Source organism: Vipera ursinii (assembly GCF_947247035.1).
Source record: "Vipera ursinii genome assembly, chromosome: 1".
NCBI lineage: Eukaryota > Metazoa > Chordata > Lepidosauria > Squamata > Viperidae > Vipera > Vipera ursinii.
This window is the reverse complement of record NC_139512.1, coordinates 5990403-6008590: the sequence shown is the minus strand read 5'-3', so window position 1 is coordinate 6008590 and position 18188 is coordinate 5990403. Positions and strand designations below refer to the sequence as shown.

The 18188-nt window shown below is 45.2% G+C and overlaps 3 protein-coding genes across 7 annotated transcripts in view; 1 reads left to right on the top strand and 2 right to left on the bottom strand.

Annotated features, from left to right (window-relative positions):
* The window catches only part of FKBP8 (FKBP prolyl isomerase 8), a 38170-nt gene extending 34091 nt beyond the window's left edge, over positions 1 to 4079 (top strand). For all 5 annotated transcript variants that reach the window (XM_083364234.1, XM_083364235.1, XM_083364231.1 and 2 more), the window contains exons 8-9: positions 1932 to 2069; positions 2932 to 4079. In XM_083364234.1, the coding sequence (XP_083220360.1) occupies positions 1932 to 2069; positions 2932 to 3018 (225 nt within the window). In that variant the 3' untranslated portion in view covers positions 3019 to 4079. The remainder of the gene's footprint in view (positions 1 to 1931; positions 2070 to 2931) is intronic.
* Positions 4080 to 8090: 4011 nt separating this feature from the next.
* Positions 8091 to 9223, bottom strand: LOC310638483 (heat shock protein 30C-like). The gene has a single exon (XM_083359590.1). The coding sequence runs from the start codon at positions 9107 to 9109 to the stop codon at positions 8489 to 8491; it is 621 nt and encodes a 206-aa protein (XP_083215716.1). The 5' UTR covers positions 9110 to 9223; the 3' UTR covers positions 8091 to 8488.
* Positions 9224 to 15301: 6078 nt separating this feature from the next.
* On the bottom strand, positions 15302 to 16676 carry LOC310650944 (alpha-crystallin A chain-like). Its single transcript, XM_083379830.1, has one exon. It carries the CDS (start codon positions 16606 to 16608, stop codon positions 16066 to 16068), a length of 543 nt encoding a protein of 180 aa, XP_083235956.1. The 5' UTR covers positions 16609 to 16676; the 3' UTR covers positions 15302 to 16065.
* Positions 16677 to 18188: the final 1512 nt, after the last annotated feature.

Genomic DNA, 18188 nt, shown 5'->3' with positions numbered 1-18188 from the left:
TCACCCAGGGAGCTTAAATGCTTAGGGGAGGACTAGCACTCACAACCTTAACTATTATACCAAACTGAGTCTTTCTCTTTTTATAATTCATAAACATACAGTACAATGATTTTTTTTAATGAAACTCTCCATGTTTGGTTGTAATTGTCCATACATGATCTGTGGTTGCAAATAACAATTCATTAGTTGCAAACAACAGTTGGGTCTTGAAACAACAGACTAATTAGAATCGTCAATTTATCTTTCCAGCGCTATGAAATACTGTTAGCAATAAAATGGCAGAGAGAATCCATTTTTTGTTGTCTAGCCATCAATTTCCAGGTAGTAGGAATATAGTTTAAAAGGATACGGTCATCCAAAGATGTGAAACTATGACTCAGAAATTAAATATATAATTACTTCTTTCCCTTTAGGATATTGGAGAAAATTTTGTTTTTTAACGAAATATTACTTTGCCATTGTAGCATTACCCAGCAGAGGCCGCCAAAGCCCAGGCCCTCCCAGCCCCGCTCCCCTCCGTCGCGCTCTGCAGCTACCCTCAAGGTGTTAATGAAGTGTCTTTTCCAGCTCGTTGGGGGGTGCCTTTCAGGAACAAAGATGACCAGCCCCTAGCCCCGATAGTCAATGCGTGGCGATGTTTAACAGCCCCAGGCAGTCGTAGCAGCAATAGTCAATGATTTTACAACGACCGTTTGGAAACAAAGGGGGTGGGGAAAACCCTGGCTCCAGTCAGCAATGGAAACACAAACGAAGGTAGTCAGCGCTCTGCAGCAACGGCTCGTCCTGCAAGGGAAACACACCACGATGCCTATAACTTGCACAAGTTACAGTAATCAAAGTTCGGATGACCGCTGGTCTCCAAAGCAATAGCGACCAGCCTTTTCTTCTCTTCTGTCGTCGCTCGCAGTCTCAGGTCTCGTCCATGTCAAAACCCCTCCCCCCTTTCCTTTATTGTTAAAAATTGGAATTTAGCAACCTCAGCAACTTTCTCTCTCCTCACTCTCTCTCTTGCCTCCGCTCAGGTTATTTCCTCCCCCCCCCCGCGAAAGAAAGCAATAAAATTCTACCTTCTCACTCTCTCTTACTCTCTCCTTCCCTCTCCTTCAAAGAAAGGGATCAGTTAAAACGGGTGTCAAACTCAATTTCATTGAGGGCCGCATCAGCATTGCGGTTGCCCTCAAGGGGCAGGGTGGGTATGGCCAGGGTGGGTGTGGCCTACTGGGTGGGCATGGCCAGCTCTACATCGTTCACATCGAGGGTGCCTATGGGGGCCTGGGCAGGAGTGGGACAGATCTGAGGGTCTCTGGGCCAAGGCCAAGGCAGTTGGGGCTGTTCCCTCACTGTTTCCAGGATGGCTTCGCGGGCCACATGAAACCACTTCGCAGGCCGGATCCGGCCCCTGGGCCTTGTGTTTGACATGTCTGAGCTAAAATCTCAACTTCCTCTTTGGCTTCACCTGGTCTCTCCCTGACAACAGCAACCCCCCCCCCCTTCCTTGCCTCCTTTTTCTTTCCTTCTGCTCGATCCACGCACGCTCGCTGAACCCAAAACCGGCAGCAGCTGTCCGAACTTCCCTCTCCCCGGGCAGGCTCCCGCAAAGCCTTTCAGCCAGCCCCGCTGCAGCTTTATTTCGTAAACGCCTGTCAACTGAAAATAATTATTGATAGTAATGTGGCGAGTCCCCAGCACTTACAACCACAGCTGGGCCCAGTATTTCTGTTGCTAAGCAAGGCTGTTACTAAGTGAGTTGCGCCCCATTTTACAATGGTTTTTGCCACAGTTGTTAAAACAGATCCCTGCAGTTAAGTGAACCATGTGATGGTAGAGTAAATCTGGCTTTTCCCATTGACCAGGTGCACTGATCTGGAGTGTTCTCCTCACCTTAATGGTACCCCCAATTATATCGTATTCTGTTTTCCATTGGCCTCCAGACCATTCACACCGAGCTCTCAAAGCTGGCGAAGAAGCACGCTGACCAAAGGAACGTTGAGGCAGAGATGTACCGCAAGATGCTGGGGAACCCTGGGTCTAGCACCCCGTCAGCAAAGTGCAAAGATAAATCCTCCTGGGTAAGGTGGTCAGAAAGAAATATCCCCTGGGCCAGAGGTGGGAAGAAAAGGGGCAATTGATTTGATGTCTTGTGTAGCAGTGGGCTAATGCCTCCTTAAGTAACACCAGCTGCCTGCAATTAGTGCAGGTTCGAGTCCCACCAGGCTCAAGGTTGACTCAGCCTTCCATCCTTCCGAGGTAGGTAAAATGAGGACCCAGATTGTTGGGGGCAATTAAGCTGACTTTGTAATAATGCCGCTTGGGGTGTGTGTGAAAGCCCTAATAAGCAGGCATATACATAGAATGAAGGCTACTGCTAAGCTTGTAAGCCGCCCTGAGTCTTCGGAGAAGGGCGGGATATAAATGGAATTAAAATTAAAAAAAAATACTAAAGTTGTACGATGAGCATAGAAAGCCAGTGGAGACTTCTGCAGGCCCTTGGGCCTTTGAGTCGATGCAGCGGCCTGTAGAAATTGCCACTTGCTTTGGATGCTCCTTGTAAGAGGTTGCTTTCTACCTTCAAAGCCTAAACAGGTGAAGGCCTGTTTGCCTAAGGCAGTGGTATTCAACCTTTTCTTCACCACCGGACCCGTTTTAAATACCTTTTGTCGCCACGGGATCACCACCACCCCCCGCCCCCGAAGACTTAACTCAAGATTTAAATCATTATTTTCAAGCCTTCGCGGACCTCCTGTGATGACATCACAGACCCCAGGGGTCCGCAGACCCCCAGGCTGAGAACCGCTCATTCTTTTTCTCCCTTCGGTTTTCTACGTTTCTGTGAACTGCTCAGGATATGCCAGTTCCTGGTCGTAGTGTCTTCTGTTCTGAATTTTGGCACTCGCTTTTTTTTAATCTTTCTTTTTTTTTCCTCCTCCCCAGACAATCCCTTGGAAGTGGCTGTTTGGCGCCACTGCTGTAGCGCTGGGGGGCGTGGCCCTGTCGGTCATCATAGCAGCCAGAAACTAAGGCCAGCCTGCGGTTGGTGACTTTCGAAGAATCAGGCTTGGAGATTTGGCCCGTTCTTTCTCCCAACTCCTGCCCCTCTTCCACCACCTGGCCCCTCAAGGAGTGGCATACGACTTTGCACTGGTGTCCCCCCGTCTGGACTGTAGGTTGACTTGAGTGGGGTGGGCCCAGCAGACCTGGCTCTCCTGCCCAGAAAGGCTTCCCAGCTCCCAGAGTGGATGAGAACATCAGCGAACCCTTTGCAGGAGATTGCCCGGGGTGGCAAGGGAGATTTTTGCACCATCTGGAGCTGCAGAGGTGAGAAGAAACCCAGAGGGCCTAGGCGTATTTTGCAGGAGAGGGCAGGAAAACGGGCCTTGGCTGGATGCTACCATTCACTTCTCTTTTTCTCTCTCTCTCTCTTTCTCTCTCTCTCTCTCTCTCTTTCTCGCTCCTGTGGGTTTTCTTCTCTTTGAGCTGCAGGTGGCCCCCGCAAAGGATCCGTCAAAATGAAGGAAGGGTACTGCTGGGGTCTGCCTGGCAGGGGGAAAAGAAACCAGGGACTGCAGAAAGTTGCATTGGCTTTAGAACAGACTTAGGAGGAGGAGCTTAGACACTATTTAGGCCTGGCCTTAGGCCGGGTGTAAGAGGTCAGGGCTGTGAACGCGCCCCTTTAGTGCTCAGGATTGATTTGGGTGGCGTTAGATGGATTTTGGTTTATTCAACAGCCTTCCGGAAAAGCTTTCTTGGAGGACCTCAAGAGTCCATTCTGCTTTGTTCAGCTCTTTCCAGGTTTTGAAAACATGCCTGCAGGAAACGGGTCTGGGTAAAAATCCCCTGGATTTTAGTTTTCTTTTAGTTGTCTTCGGGAAGCCAAATCAGGAGCCAAGGAACCTCTCCATCTTTGCTCGAAACCTGCTTTCAAACTTTACTGGTGGCTTTTTCCCTGACTCTCTCCCTTTTAAAGCCACCAAACTCGAACCCAGTACTGCTTCTCTTTGGTACAGATTTTCACACTCGCTCTGCATTTTAAACTGTGAATACCTGCGACATCCTCGTTGTTCTAATAAAGCGACATCTCTCAGCAGATTTTTTTTAAGCAATTCCTTTATTCCTGAAAGCAGCTGTGGAATGGTTATTTGTTCAGTTATTGTCCATTTATCTTCATTTACGGTAACTTTAGAAAGTCATAGAACCGTAAAATCTGAAAATCCCAAAGTAATGGAACATGAACAGGGAAGAAAAGGGTGGAGAAACCGTTCTTGGTATCTTCCCAGCCTTCCCCAACTTTGCACGCACACACACACAGACACACGGGCAGGCAATGAACATTTCCAGAATTCCACAACCGGGATGCTGTTCTTAAAAGTGGTGTGTGTGTGTGTTTATGCCTTATAGGGAGAGGGAAAAGTTCTATTACTGAAAAACCAGATTCCCTGCAACTACCCAGGGCTGGCCTGCATTACTGTTTCCTGCATATTTTCCCCCCCATTTGGTTTAGAGTACAGGTAGTCCTTGAGTTACGACCATAATGGAACCTGCCCGTCACAGTCAAAACCCACGACAGTTGTAAAGTCATCCGACCCAATTTTACCTTTTCTTTTTTTGTAGTGGTTTAGCAAATGCTGCAGTTAAGCAAATCAGTGATTACGGTTTTGCTGAAAACCAAAAATAAAGGCCAGTTTTCAGCAAAACCATCGTAAAATGCGGTCATGTGATCACAGGACACTGCAAATGGCTGTAAACGTAGCCTAGTTGCTAAGCACCCAATTGCTATGAACTGGGAGGGGGGCAACTATTGAACTTCGAATCTGGGTCGTAAGTACCTGCCAGATAGAACTGTTGGACCTATAGTGTTTCTCAGCCTCAGCAACTTCAACTCCCAGAATTCCCTAACCAGCATGTCACTTGACTGTGAGATGGGCAGCTATATTATTTATTTATTTATTTTATTAAATTTATATGCCGCCCTTCTCCCTAAGGACTCAGGGCGGCGCACAACAATAAAAATTAAAAACATAAAATAGAAAATTTTAAAAAAGAAACAATAAATACAATAATTATATGTCAATTTAAAAACCTGTAAAAAGCTAATTAAAACAGGCCCGCTTGTTGGAACAACCACGTCTTCAGGTCACGGCAGAAGGACCGAAGGTCAGGGATCGTCCGCAGCTCCAGGGGCAATTCATTCCAGAGGGTCGGCGCGCCCACAGAGAAGGCTCTCCCCCTGGGGGTCGCCGGCCGGCATTGCCTGGCCGATGGCACCCTGAGGAGGCCGACTCTGTGGGAGCGAACCGGGCAATGGGAGGTTGACAATGGACGAATGTGAATGAGTGAAATCCAGGGAGTTGATGTCCACGTATCTCAAAGTTGAGATTGAGAACCGCTGGTTCAAAGGTTCCATTGTTGTTATCTTCCCTACGTATTTGTGGAGACCCTTTGAAAAACCCCTTGTTTTCCAAACACTGGCATTCATGTCCCTGAACACAGAGGCTTAACCACCTGTGAAAGGCCTTATAGGAAGTCTGAAGTTGTTCAAGAAATCCACCCCTCCCCCTTGAAAGCTACCTAAGGCGCTATCCTGTATTTTGGTAGCAGATCCCACAAATTACTGAAAGTCATTCTGGAATTCCTGCAAGACCATCTAAGCCAGGGGTCTTCAAACCTGGCCCTTTTGTGACTTGTGGACTTCAACTCCCAGAATTCCTCGGCTGAGAAATTCTGGGAGTTGAAGCTAACAAGTCATAAAAGGGCCAAGTTTGAAGGGCCCTGCTCTATGCAGAGATTTGCACTTGTTCCCATATGGCAGAGTTGGGGAACTATGGCCCTTTTATGACTTGTGGACTTCAATTCCCAGAATTCCTGATCCAGAGTTGAAGTCCACAAGACATAAAAGGGCCATAGTTCCCCACCCTGCCATAACGCAACCTATCACCTTGTCTGTTGTAGCAAACTTTTACTACCTGCTCCCCACACCCCTGGGAAAAAGATATAAAGGCTTTTCTCAATCTAGTGATACACAAATATAGTTAGGCTACCTCAGAGACACCTCAAAATTTCTATAAATAATAGTTATCCTACCCGATCGGATGCCTCTGGCCCACTCAGGAAACGGACAAGCAGGAAACAGTTGTTCAGTTTCGCTTTGGGATGAAGTAGTTACTGTTGATATATTTAGAAGCAGCCTAAAGAAAAGGGAAGCAGTTTTGCCCCCTCAAATACCACATGGGCAATGGGTGGGGGTTAGGGATTTAAATCTTTTCTTGAGCACCGAACTAGGCAGACTACAAAGTGTGCAGTTTAAATGGGGATAGTTGGATCGCCCTTTTGGTATACTCTTAAAAAGTTTTATTTTTATCAAATTTAGATACCACTCATCCCACTGCCACATTCCAGTCAAAACTGGAACCTAAAGACAGTGGAGAAGATAAATTGCCTTTCTGTTTCCATATCCTTGTCAGAATTGCAACCTTAAACACACCTGCACAAAAGTTCCCAGAGGGCTGTTTAGCTTAACACCACCTGGCAGCCTGCCTCTTCTTCAATACTGATCCAAGAAAAATGCTCCTGTAAACCAGAGGTCTTCAAACTTGGTCCTTTTATGACACACTGGCTGAGGAATTCTGGGAGTTGAAGTCCACAAGTCATAAAAGGGCCAAGTTTGAAGACCCCTGCTATAAACTCACAATTTGTCCTGACATCCTCAAGCATCTGCCATAGACTGCCTTCCTGCTTTTGAATGCGGATCCAGGTATCACTCAGTAGATTTGACGTTTTCCATATTTTAAAATACAGATAGACCTTGATTTAGAACTGTGTGTTTAGTGACCATTTGAAGTTACAAATGGCACTGAAAATTGGCCAGTTATCACACAAGCCACATGATCAAAATTTGGCAACCGGCATGCATTTACAATGCTAGCAGCATCCTGGGATCACGTGATCACCATTTGTGATCTTCCCAGCTGGCTTCTGGCAAGCAAAGTCAAATGGGGGAAGTGGGATTTGCTTTATGACAGCATGATTCAGTTAATTATAGTGATTAGTTCAGGGGTCTTCAAACTTGGCCCTTTTATGACTTGTGGAGGGTTGGCTGAGGAATTCTGGGAGTTGAAGTCCACAAGTCATAAAAGGGCCAAGTTTGAAGACTCCTAGATTAGTTTATCGATTGTGGCAAAGGAGGTTGTAAAATCAGTCACAACTCACTTAGCAACCATCTTACTTAGCAAAGAATGTTTTGGTCCCAAGTGTGGTTGTAAGTTAAGGTCTACTTGTAAACTATTGGTAGTTCTCGTTTAGCAACTATAATTGGAATCGTCAACTATTAAGTGAAGCCATCACTGTGACACTGCAACTCTGCTTATCTTTAGCTTTTCTTTGCTGAACAGACCTGCAGATTGTAAATGCCAGAATTAATCACAAAGTCACTTTTTCTCCACCATCATAGCTGCAAATGGTTGCTAAAGGACTACTTGTGCACTGGCCACCAACCTATCTTCCTCCAACACAGTCCTTGACAGCAGGACCAGCTTTATTTTATTAGGAGGAACCACCACGTTCAATCACTAAGTCATGTCCGACTCTTCACAACCCCATGGATTCTAGCTCCTCTCCTCCACCATCTCAGTTTGCCCAAATTCAAGTTCATTGCATTGGTGACACTATCTAACCATCTCATCCTCTGCTTGTCCCCTTCTCCTGGCAACCCAGTGCTTTATCCTTGTAAAGAAAACCCCATGGATAGTATAAAAAGACCACTGACATAGCAAACATAGCCTGCACAACAGCTGCAGGGGCCCCTACGTGAGGTTTGAATAAATAAGTAATGATTTTTTTCCCATTCAGAATGATGCTGTTTCAAACAGGAGACAAACCTTCATGTTAGCGTCTTCCCATCCTCAGTCTTCCAGAAGATGAAAATGGGATTCTTCCAAAGGGTGCTTGGGAATTGCATACAGCGATGCCGTTTATTACAATTCCAGTGTCTTATTCTCAGATACTATTTTAAACACTTTAACCTTTTAACCTGTTCCAGTTTTTAAAAATACTCTGTAAGCCACTTAAGAATCTGGTTTCAGGCAGTCAGATTGTTATTATTTAAATCAAAATAAGTTTATTCTTTTAAAAAAAATACAATGTCCACTTTTGTGTCATACAGAGCATCCACACTGAAGTCCCAACCATACTTTACCATCATTTAAGAATTCCACCTGCTGTTTGTACAGTACAGCACAACCCCCTTTCCCTCCCACCCCTCACTCCCTTTATACAGTCTGTTTTCAGCACATCCTCTGACTTCTTAAAAGTTTATCCTAGTTGGTGCTGGACCCACAGAACACAACAGTCAGAAATACGTCCAGGGGTAAATGGAAAGAGCTTTATTGTAGACAATTAGAGAGCCAAGGCCGCAGAGACTTTTCTAAGATAGCAACTGAGAGCCTGCTCATTTTCATAGGGCGATTCTAAGTGCGTAGTAGGAACATCCACACCATCAGCGCTCCTTGGGCTTGTCCTCCCCGCCGGGAGTCGGATCGGCTGGTTTCACATCGATGGGGATGGTTTGTTGGGCGGATTCGGACTCGGCCAGGCGCGGGGCCTCGATGCAGAGGTGTCCATCCGGATTCAGCGAGCAACTGATGGCCTGAAGGTCCACATCAGGAGGCAGGAGAGTCTCCCGGCGCAACTCTTGACGCTCCACCCAGTGGCCGCTGTCTTTGCTCTGGCTCTCCCTTTGGCGCTTGGCGGTCACCGTCACTTTCCTCCCTTCCAGGTTCACCGTCATCTCCTCGGGGGTAAAACCGGCCACGTCCACCGAGAAGCGGTAATGGTTTTTCTCCCCGGCCGGGCAGGTTTTCTCCTCCGAAGCTTCTTTCTGGCCTTCGCGCTCTCCCAAAGGCAGCGGCGTCGCCTGGAAGAAGGCGCGGCTCATCTTCTCCATCTCTTGGAATTGCCTCTCCATGTCGCCCATCACGCGCTCCACGAAGCTGGGGCTGGCCGGCCACAGGAGCCTGCATGCCGTTTGCGGCTCGCTGAGCCAGACGGGGCCTAGGCCGGGCAGAGGCCAACGCCGCAGCGGGAACATCCGAAGCAGGACGCGAGAGTAGCTCGCCATGGTGGCAACGCAGAAGACGCTCCCCCAAAACAGACAAAACACCCCCGAGCTCGCTCTGCCTACGTCTGGTGCCGGTGCCGTTTTATAGCTCTGCCTACGTCTGGTGCTCGGTGCCGTTTTATAGCTCGACCAAGCCCCGCCTCCTCAAGCGACTAACCGGCGCGGCCTTGCTTGTTTTTTTATGACGCAACCGCGTGTAAGATGTTTCCAAACAAGTCTGGAAAGCCGGCGGTGACTCCAGAGGCGCCGAGAAGAAAGAGTAAAAATTCAAGGTCGTGGACCGGTGCCAGCCCCGCTTGCTCCTTAATCTGCCTTAAAGGGCAAACTAGGCAAAACGCGTTTGCGCTCTAGCAGCTTCTAGAAAGAAAACAAAAATCCAGTTTGTCCTAGACACGGGACGGGGTGCTCAGTCGGCATTCACACACCTTCAGAGCTACCAACTGCTTTCCCCCCCCCCAAAGCTAGCGGTGTCAATATTGCCAGGAGCTGGCTCGCTGCTTTTGAGAATGGAGTTCCCAAAAACACCGTGGTCAGTGTGGCCTCTGTTTCAAAACCCGGCCTTTCCCCTCTTATGTTCCAGACCAGGGGTCTTCAAACTTGGCCCTTTTATGACTTGTGGACTTCAACTCCCAGAATTCCTCAGCCAGCAAAGCTGGCTGAGGAATTCTGGGAGTTGAAGTCCACAAGTCATAAAAGGGCCAAGTTTGAAGACCCCTGTTCCAGACGTTTTGTACAACAATCCTGCAGAGAAGAGTCAGCATTGCTTTTTTTTTTTTGGGAGGGGATACTAAGAAGAACATGGGGCATAAAGACTTCCCTTCACCCTAGAAATGTGGGAGATGGGGGGATGAGAAGACTTTCCATGTGCGGAGATTGGTAACTAACTGGAAGGGAAGCAAACACAGAACAATTGCGCTTCTGGAGAGGCAGCAGATCCTCAATGATACAGAAGCAGGTGGATTTAAGGATTAGAACGCCTTAGAGAGACTTTTTTTCTCTATCTTTCAAATCATTGCAAAAGAAGAAGAAAAAAACCCCGTCTTTTTGCTGTCATAATTTTAACTGGTTTGGTTTTTTTTTTTGCTTAAGGAGATCCTCAGTCATCTAAGTCATGATTGTCCCAAAGGTGTTTTTTCCCCAAAGGCAACTGGACTTTCTCGACTTTTTTCCTTGAAAACATTTTACTTCTCATTCAAGAAGCTTCTTCAGCTCTGTACATTTTCTGTCATGTTCTGTCCTTACGTTTCTGCCCATTATTCAGAGTTTGAGGAAAGGAGAGGATGGCTTCATCCAAATTTCCAGATAGACAAGGTAAAATTACCCATGGGGAAATGGGCCATTTTGCCACCTAATTTAATGGCATGCTCACAAATGGGGTGGCCCGTATGGAGATACAAGGGAACGTTTAATGCCCTCAGATTGTGTGTGGCTGCTCTTTGCTGATTAAGGGGCGAAGATCAATTGCAATATGTCGGCCGGTCTGCACACCTTTCCTGTTCAAACTGCATCAGTGCATCAGACAACTTACGTGATCCAGACATGCGCCCCATGAGAAACAGGAAAGGGAAAATCAGTTGATCAGGATGATACACCACAACTTCTGGTTTATTCATTTTCAGTTTTATGACATTAGAAGCACATCCAATCCAAAATCCAATCTGGGCAGATGGAAAGATTTGTCTGCATTGTGTTGTCAGAAAGTTCTTGGTACATGTGATAGTTGAAACTGGAATACAAATTCATAGAGCCTAGAGCAGCCTTATCCTTAACACCACAGCATAAATAAAACTAGGATATTGCACAAAGTCCTATCCTGCTGTTGCAAATCTGTTAGCAAATGAGTCCATGGCAGTGGTGGGATTCAGCCAGTTTGCACCAGTTCGGGAGAACTGGTAGCTAATTTTTTGTTGCCCAGGCCCAGAACGGACTTCCAGAAGCGGCATCCACACAGAGAACCCATTGTTCACATATTTGAATCCCACCACTGATCCATGATGACTTTTTTCCCACCTGTAATCTTGCATCATCTTGTGTCAAAGCATGAAATGGGAAAAAGCAGTGCTCTGCATGGTGGAGGATGTTACTCTATATCTTATTTTGGGGTACAAATTTTGAATTCAAGCTGTTTATATATGTTCTGTATAGCCAACAAAGAAGAGTGTGTGTGTGTGTGTGTGTGTGTGTGTGTGTGTGTGTGCGCACGCTAATCCAGCAGCCCCCAACCTTTTGGGCACCAGAGACTGGTTCAGTGGAGAGAGGCTTTTTTGCAGACTGGAGTGGGCATGATTTTGTGTGCTGCCTGCATCCTGTGTGTGCACGGACGGGCCTTCACTTGTTTGTGAGGACCGGTTTCTGGCACGATGCTGACCGGTTCTCATCCACAGATTGGGAATTGGGAATCCCTATTCTAGTCAGTGTTGATTCCTGGTGACTTCCTGGACAAAACCCTGCAGTTTTCTGGGCAAGAGAAGTGGTCTGCCATTGCTTCCTTCTAGGGATAAGAGATAAGAGAGAGTGACTGGCCCAAAGTCATTCAACTGGCATTTTGCCTAAGGCAGGACTAGAATTCACACTTGCCCACTTTCTAGCTTGCTACCTTAACCACTAGACGAGGGGTAGGCAACCTTGGCTCTTTTATGACTCATGGACTTCGACTGCCAGAATTCCTGAGTCAGCCATGCCTATCCCTGCAATAGACCATACTTGCTCTCAATTAGAAAAAAGGGAAGTAGAAACTCCCTTTAACTTGCTCACAAGTATTCCTAATGGCTAGTTTTTATAGAAGGCAGACTTACAGACAAAATCTGTCATGTAATAGCAATCAGTAACAAGATTTCTAACTAATAATTGGTGTATAATGTGTTGTATGGACCCAGCCAATTAGGGGTAAGTGAATAAATCTTGTTAAGGAAATCATGACAATACTCAGCATCTTTTGAGGGACTGCCTCACCCCAATTACCTTCGTATGTCCCATCAGGTCTAGCAGAAATGGCGTATTGCGGGTCGCTTCCACAAAGGAGTGTGGTATCTGATGGGACCAGGAGGAGAGCATTTTCTGCTGCAGTGCCCACTCTTAGAAACATCATTCCCCTGAAGTCAGATTGACCAGGTTGTTCACCAAAGCATCAGAGGGAAGGATGAGAAACAATGGTTGGAAACTGATCAAAGAAAGAAGCAACCTGGAATTAAGGAGAAACTTCCTGACAGTGAGGACAATCAACCAGTGGAACAACTTGCTTCCAGAAATCATGGGTGCTCCATCACTGGAGATTTTTAAGAAGGGACTAGACATTAACCTGTCTAAGATGGTGTAGTTTCTCCTGCTTGAGCAGGGGGCTGGACTAGAAGACCTCCAAGGTCCCTTCCAGCTTCTATTCTATTCTATTCTATTCTATTCTATTCTATTCTATTCTATTCTATTCTATTCTATTCTATTCTATTCTATTCTATTACCTTAGAATAGAAGAATAAAATACTTTATTTGGCCAAGTGTGGTTAGGAACACAAGGAATTTGTCTCTAGTATAGAAGCACTCAGCGTACTTGTAAAACAAAAGAGACAAAACAACAACCTTCCTGACGAGCCCGAAGCCATGGGGTTTGCCATCTGGTCTGGAGATCCTGTCATTGGAGAGCCCACTAAATGGTTGTATTTCTAAGAAAACTATGGCACTCTCCTACAGATTATACTTTATGGTTTTAATAGTTTTAAAATTTTTATTTATCTATTTGTTTAATTTTTACACCCCTCATCTCCCCTGACTAATCTTTTAATGATTTTTGTGGGGTACTTTTTAAATTTTGAGAGGGGGATTTTGAACTCTGCATGCCACCCAGAGTCACCGTGGTGAGATGCATGGCTATATAAATTTAATTAATAAATATTTGCCTAGTGGTGGTTTAATTAAGGCCCAGTTGGCTGGCTATGCATAGCGAGGAAAACATGCCCATAACAGAGATTTAAAAAGCCATTTTCTAGTTTTCTTGGTGGCTAATATCAAATCCACAAGTTTAGGTTCTGAGTTATCTGGAGAAACCTAGGCAGAGGGAGAAAGTGCTGGAACCTCTTACAGTCTGTTGCATCATTCAGGAATCTTGGCCTGTTTCCAGGTTACAGGAGTGATTTTGTGTATGTCTTTTTTCTCAGTCTCCACCAGGTGGCAAAGTTGCTAAAACAATTTAAATAATTTAAAGTCATGACAGGTTATAGAACTGAACACAATCACAGAGAGCCCCTGAGCGTTCTTAAAACGATCCATTTACAGTGGAAAATAGAATAGAATAGAACAGAATAGAATAGAGAATAGGAATGGAACAGAACAAAATAGAATAGAATAGAATAACAGAGTTTGAAGGGACCTTGTGGGTCATCTAGTCCAACCCCCCACCCACACCCACCCCCCACCCCGTCCAAGCAGGAAACCCTGCACCATTTCTGACTGGAATTACAGGCAATCCTCACTTAATGATTGTTCAACATTACAATGGACCTTCCCAGAGCTACTTAGCTACTTAGCTACTTAGCTACTTACTTTCAAATTCCTGATGGCTGCCTCCACACACCCACCTCCCGTGGTTACATGATCACATTTTGAGTGCTTGGCAATAGGCTCACACTTATGGCTCTTGCAGTGTTCTGCAGTAACCTGACTGATTTACAGTATTTTTGGAAGGTTTCCAGCATTTTCTTTTGGCTTCTGAGGTAGGGGAACACCCATTGGAGAAAACCACCACATTCAGTTAGTGTTCCTTTAATGATCGCCACAAAAATGGTCGTAAAATCAGGGATGGTCCTGTGATGATCCGCTTAATGACCACCACGACTTACAACAGTAATTCTGGTCAATTACTCTTGTAAGTCAAGGACTACCTATATTTATCACTAGCAAGACTGTCAGTTGTAATGTGTTTAAAACACTAGCTTCTTTAACAGAGACATGCTGGCTTTTCTATGCAGAAATTTCCTAAACAAGGAGTAAGCAAGAACAGTTGTATTCCTCCAGATCAGGGGTCTTCAAACTTGGCAACTTTAAGATTTGTGGACTTCAACTCCCAGAATTCCTCAGCCAGCCAGCCTTCAAATGGTCACTAAACAAACTGTTGTAAGTCAAGGACTACCTGTATTTCCATGTGGTTTGTCTCCAAAACAGCTCCATGACGTGCAACACGAATAGTTGAAAGCATCAAAGCCATGACATTTAAAATATATCACAATAAAACTAATAGGTAAAGGTAAAGGTTCCCCCGCACATGCATGCTAGTCGTTACCAACTCTAGGAGCTGGTGCTCATCTCCGTTTCAAAGCCGAAGAGGCAGCACATGTCCGTGGACATCTCCATGGTCATGTGGCCGGCATGACTAGATGCCAAAGGCGCACGGAACGCTGTTACCTTCCCACCGTAGTGGTCCCTATTTTTCTACTTGCATTTTTGCGTGCTTTTGAACGCAGCACTCGGGATTTGACCCGCCAAACTGCCGACCTTCTGATCGACAAGCTCAGCGTCCTAACCCACTGAGCCAATAGGCAGAAGTAAATCATGAAAGAAAAACCTAACGCCCAAATGTTCTCTTCCAAAGTCAGGTTTTCACTTCATTTTGGAAACACAGAGGGGCCACCACTGAGAAGATCTTGTTTGTCTAATTCTGCTCTGAGTATATAAAAACCTTAATTTTTCAGCAGCTAAGTTTATGAGTTTACTGGCTAATATGAAACTTATAATGGTCACTTAAATGGACAAGTTTCATGCTTGCTGAAACTGTGGCATATTAGAATTTTAAAATTCAAATACATTTACAATGGAAAAATCAGAAAAGGAGCTACTGTGCTATGCAAGAAAAATATGTATGCTGAAAAAAATCATTGGTCAATTATGCTGAATAATTTTAGATCCTGTTAGTTATTGTACTTGAAAAAGAGCTGTGGAACCTGAGGTGGCTGATTTATCTTTTCCCGTAGTGGTTGGTTACCTGTTGCATAAAGGACTGAGTCAGCCGTATTACTCATCTTACAGTTTTAAGATATGCTCAATGTTTGAGTTTCTACAAAGCAAGAATTCAAATGCTAAAAGTAAAACTGACCAGAATACCTTGAGAAACACCTAGTCAAATGCCTTAATTTGATACCCTCATTTTACAAGTGAGGAACACTGAGGCTGAGAAATGAGTAGAACAAAGAAGGGAAATATATATATATATATATTTATTTGCTTTTTCAGGTAATGGATTCCCCTTAGCAAAGTCCTGCTTGTACATACAGAGAATTCCCAGTTTACATTCAGACAATCTCCAATATTCATCTGAGAGCTAGGATTCAAATCTGCTTCTCAATTTACCCTTCAAGGAAATGTCATCCATTGCTAACTGCTCCAGTACTGTATTGTTTGTTTTGGCAAAGGAAGGATGTTGGGCTGAATAAATGGGACAATTCTGATTTTTTTTCCTCATTAACTAAAGGAAAACCCCTTTTCGACTTCTTCCCATCCTCTTTATAAAAGACTTTCTGATCAGGTTCTTATCCCAAAAACAAATTAAATCGAATGCTTAGACATGGGGATTGGTTGATGCAGTAGGTAAAACGGTTTACAAAGCTAATAAAAAAACTTTTAAAAAAAAACAAAACAAAACCTGGCAATCTTTTGACTGAGCGGCAAAAATATAAATATTGGACTGAGAAACAATCTTTCCAAAACCCTTTTACCAAGACTGACCAACATGTCCACATCACCTTTAATTATTCTACATCGCAAATTCTTTCCATGAGAATTCTGGTAAATGAAATAATTCTCTCCAACTCTGCTACCTATCCTTCCCCCTCTCCCCCCAATTTCATTTAAGAACTGATTTCCACCCCCCCAGGCGTATAATTCCATATCTAAAATATTTATTAGGAGTGCATTTTTTTCTTCCATGTTCTCAGCAACGTAGTTTTTAAAAAGTCTCCTCCATCCAGCCTCCTTCATCCCTGAGCCCGGCTGTCTTCTGTGGGCGTGGATTCTTCAGCTGCTGGTTGAGGTTCGTTTCTCACTCGGTTGACCACAATAGGCACCGTCCTCATGGTTGATTCTGTCACGGGACCTTCGATGCGGAGCTGTCCGTCGCTGGAGATGGAGCAACTGAGCCGATCTCGGTCCACGCTCTGCGGCACGTCCCACGCCCTCCGGAAGAGTTCGTAGCGAAAAGGCCCACTGGGCATCTCAGTGGCCTTCCTGCCCGTCAGAACCACTTTCTCCCCTACCAGCTTCACCACCAGTTCCTGGGGGTCAAATCCAGCCATATCTTGAGTCACTGCAAAGGTGTCATTGGCGCTTGGTGTCTCCGAGCTGTGGATGGTTTCGTGACTGACCATGCTGGTGGTTGCAGGTCGCCAGTTCCTGGTCAGGTGCTCCCACATAGTGTCCATCTCACGCTCCAGTTCTTCAAAGAGCGAACTGGTCCGGGGCCATAAACGTCGGCTTCTCAGGGAGCTCTGAGGGCCTGCCAGGTGCAATCGGCACAGCATCTTGGTCTCTCTTCTCGATAAGCTGAGCCTGGTGTGTCTCTGAATGCTTGGAGCTGCTGTATGCTCTGCCTCTTGGACTCGGCTCCCTTTTATTCAAGTCCTCACCTCGCTGGAATATTTTTGATGTGATGCTTCCTGCAGTAAAGAATTCAACTCATCACTTAGGCACCAGGACAATTACTCAGCCACCCAAACTGGTACCATGAGACAACGTCTCTTCAATTTTCAGCACTAGCCTCATTTCTTTGGCCTCTGCCTAGTTTATAATTAGGATAACTTTCGCTCTCACTCTGTCCAAAATAGAATCTGGAGTAATGCAAACCAAGACGGGAACAGCTGCTGCCAGTAAACACTCAGGCAACATTGCTTAAGAACAAAGGCCTTTATAAACTAATCTGGTTTTTCCCCAGAATCAACATTTTTCCTTAGACATATAAAGTAGAGTCTGATATCACAAAATCAGAAGAAATAGCTAGCTAATAAACATTATATTATCTTGTGGACTCCAAATGAAATATTAGACTGCTATAGTTCATGTACAGGCAGTCCTCAATTTACAATCACAAAATTTATGTTGCTAAGTGAGACATTTGTTCAATGAGTTTTGCCCCATTTTACGACCTTTCTTGCCACATTTGTTAAGCGAATCACTGCAGTTCTTAAGTTAGTAATACAATTGATAAGTAAATCTGGCTCCCCCATTGACTTTGCTTATCAGAAGGTTGCAAAAGGGGATCATCTGACCCCAAGACACGGCAACCGCCATAAATATGAACCCATTGCCAAGCATCCAAGTTTTGATCAGGTAATCATGGGGATGCTAGAACGGTCATAAGTGTGAAAAATGGTCATAAATCACTTTTTTCAGTGCCATTGTAGCTTTGAATGGTCACTAAACAAACAGTTGTAAGTCAAGGACTACCTGTACTACATTTGGCCATAATGTGATTTATTTGTGGTTTTGCGTGTATCCATCCTCTGTGTCCTGTAAACCATGCTTAATGGCTGAATGTATCATGCCATCACAGGTATTGGTGGCTTATTTCACTACCCAGGATTAACTACCCATAGCTTAGTGTGATTTGTGTACCCGTTGCGTTTTTTGTAAACTGCTGGCAATGGGGAAAAAGTCCCGATACGTTGTGCGACATCATGTGACATCACGAGTTTGAAATGCCTGTGGTATAGGGTCTCCTGCTTGAGTTGGGGGTTGGACGAGAAGACCTTCAATGTGCCGTCCAACTTTGTTATTCTGTTATTCTATTAATGAGCAGGCGGAAGCTGCAGCCAAGAAATCTTTGTCACAGCTTCACCTGGTATGCCAGTTGTGCCCTTGTGACCTCATAGCTTGACTACCGCAATGTACTTTACATGGGGGTGACCTTGAAGACCACCTGGAAGCTTCAGCTGATCCAGAATGATGTGGATCAGGTAATAATAGGCATAATTCAAGGTGCTGGTGATGACCTATAAAGCCCTACATGGCATGGGTCCGGATTACCTACGGCAGCACTTGCTGCTGGCGTCAACCTCCCTCCGTCCAGTGTGCTCCCACAGAGAGGGCCTCCTCAGGGTGCCTC

Coding starts and splice junctions, on each gene's coding strand:
- LOC310638483 (XM_083359590.1), bottom strand. CDS start 9,109: ATGGCGAGCTACTCTCGCGTCCTGCTTCGGATGTTCCCGCTGCGGCGT.
- LOC310650944 (XM_083379830.1), bottom strand. CDS start 16,608: ATGCTGTGCCGATTGCACCTGGCAGGCCCTCAGAGCTCCCTGAGAAGC.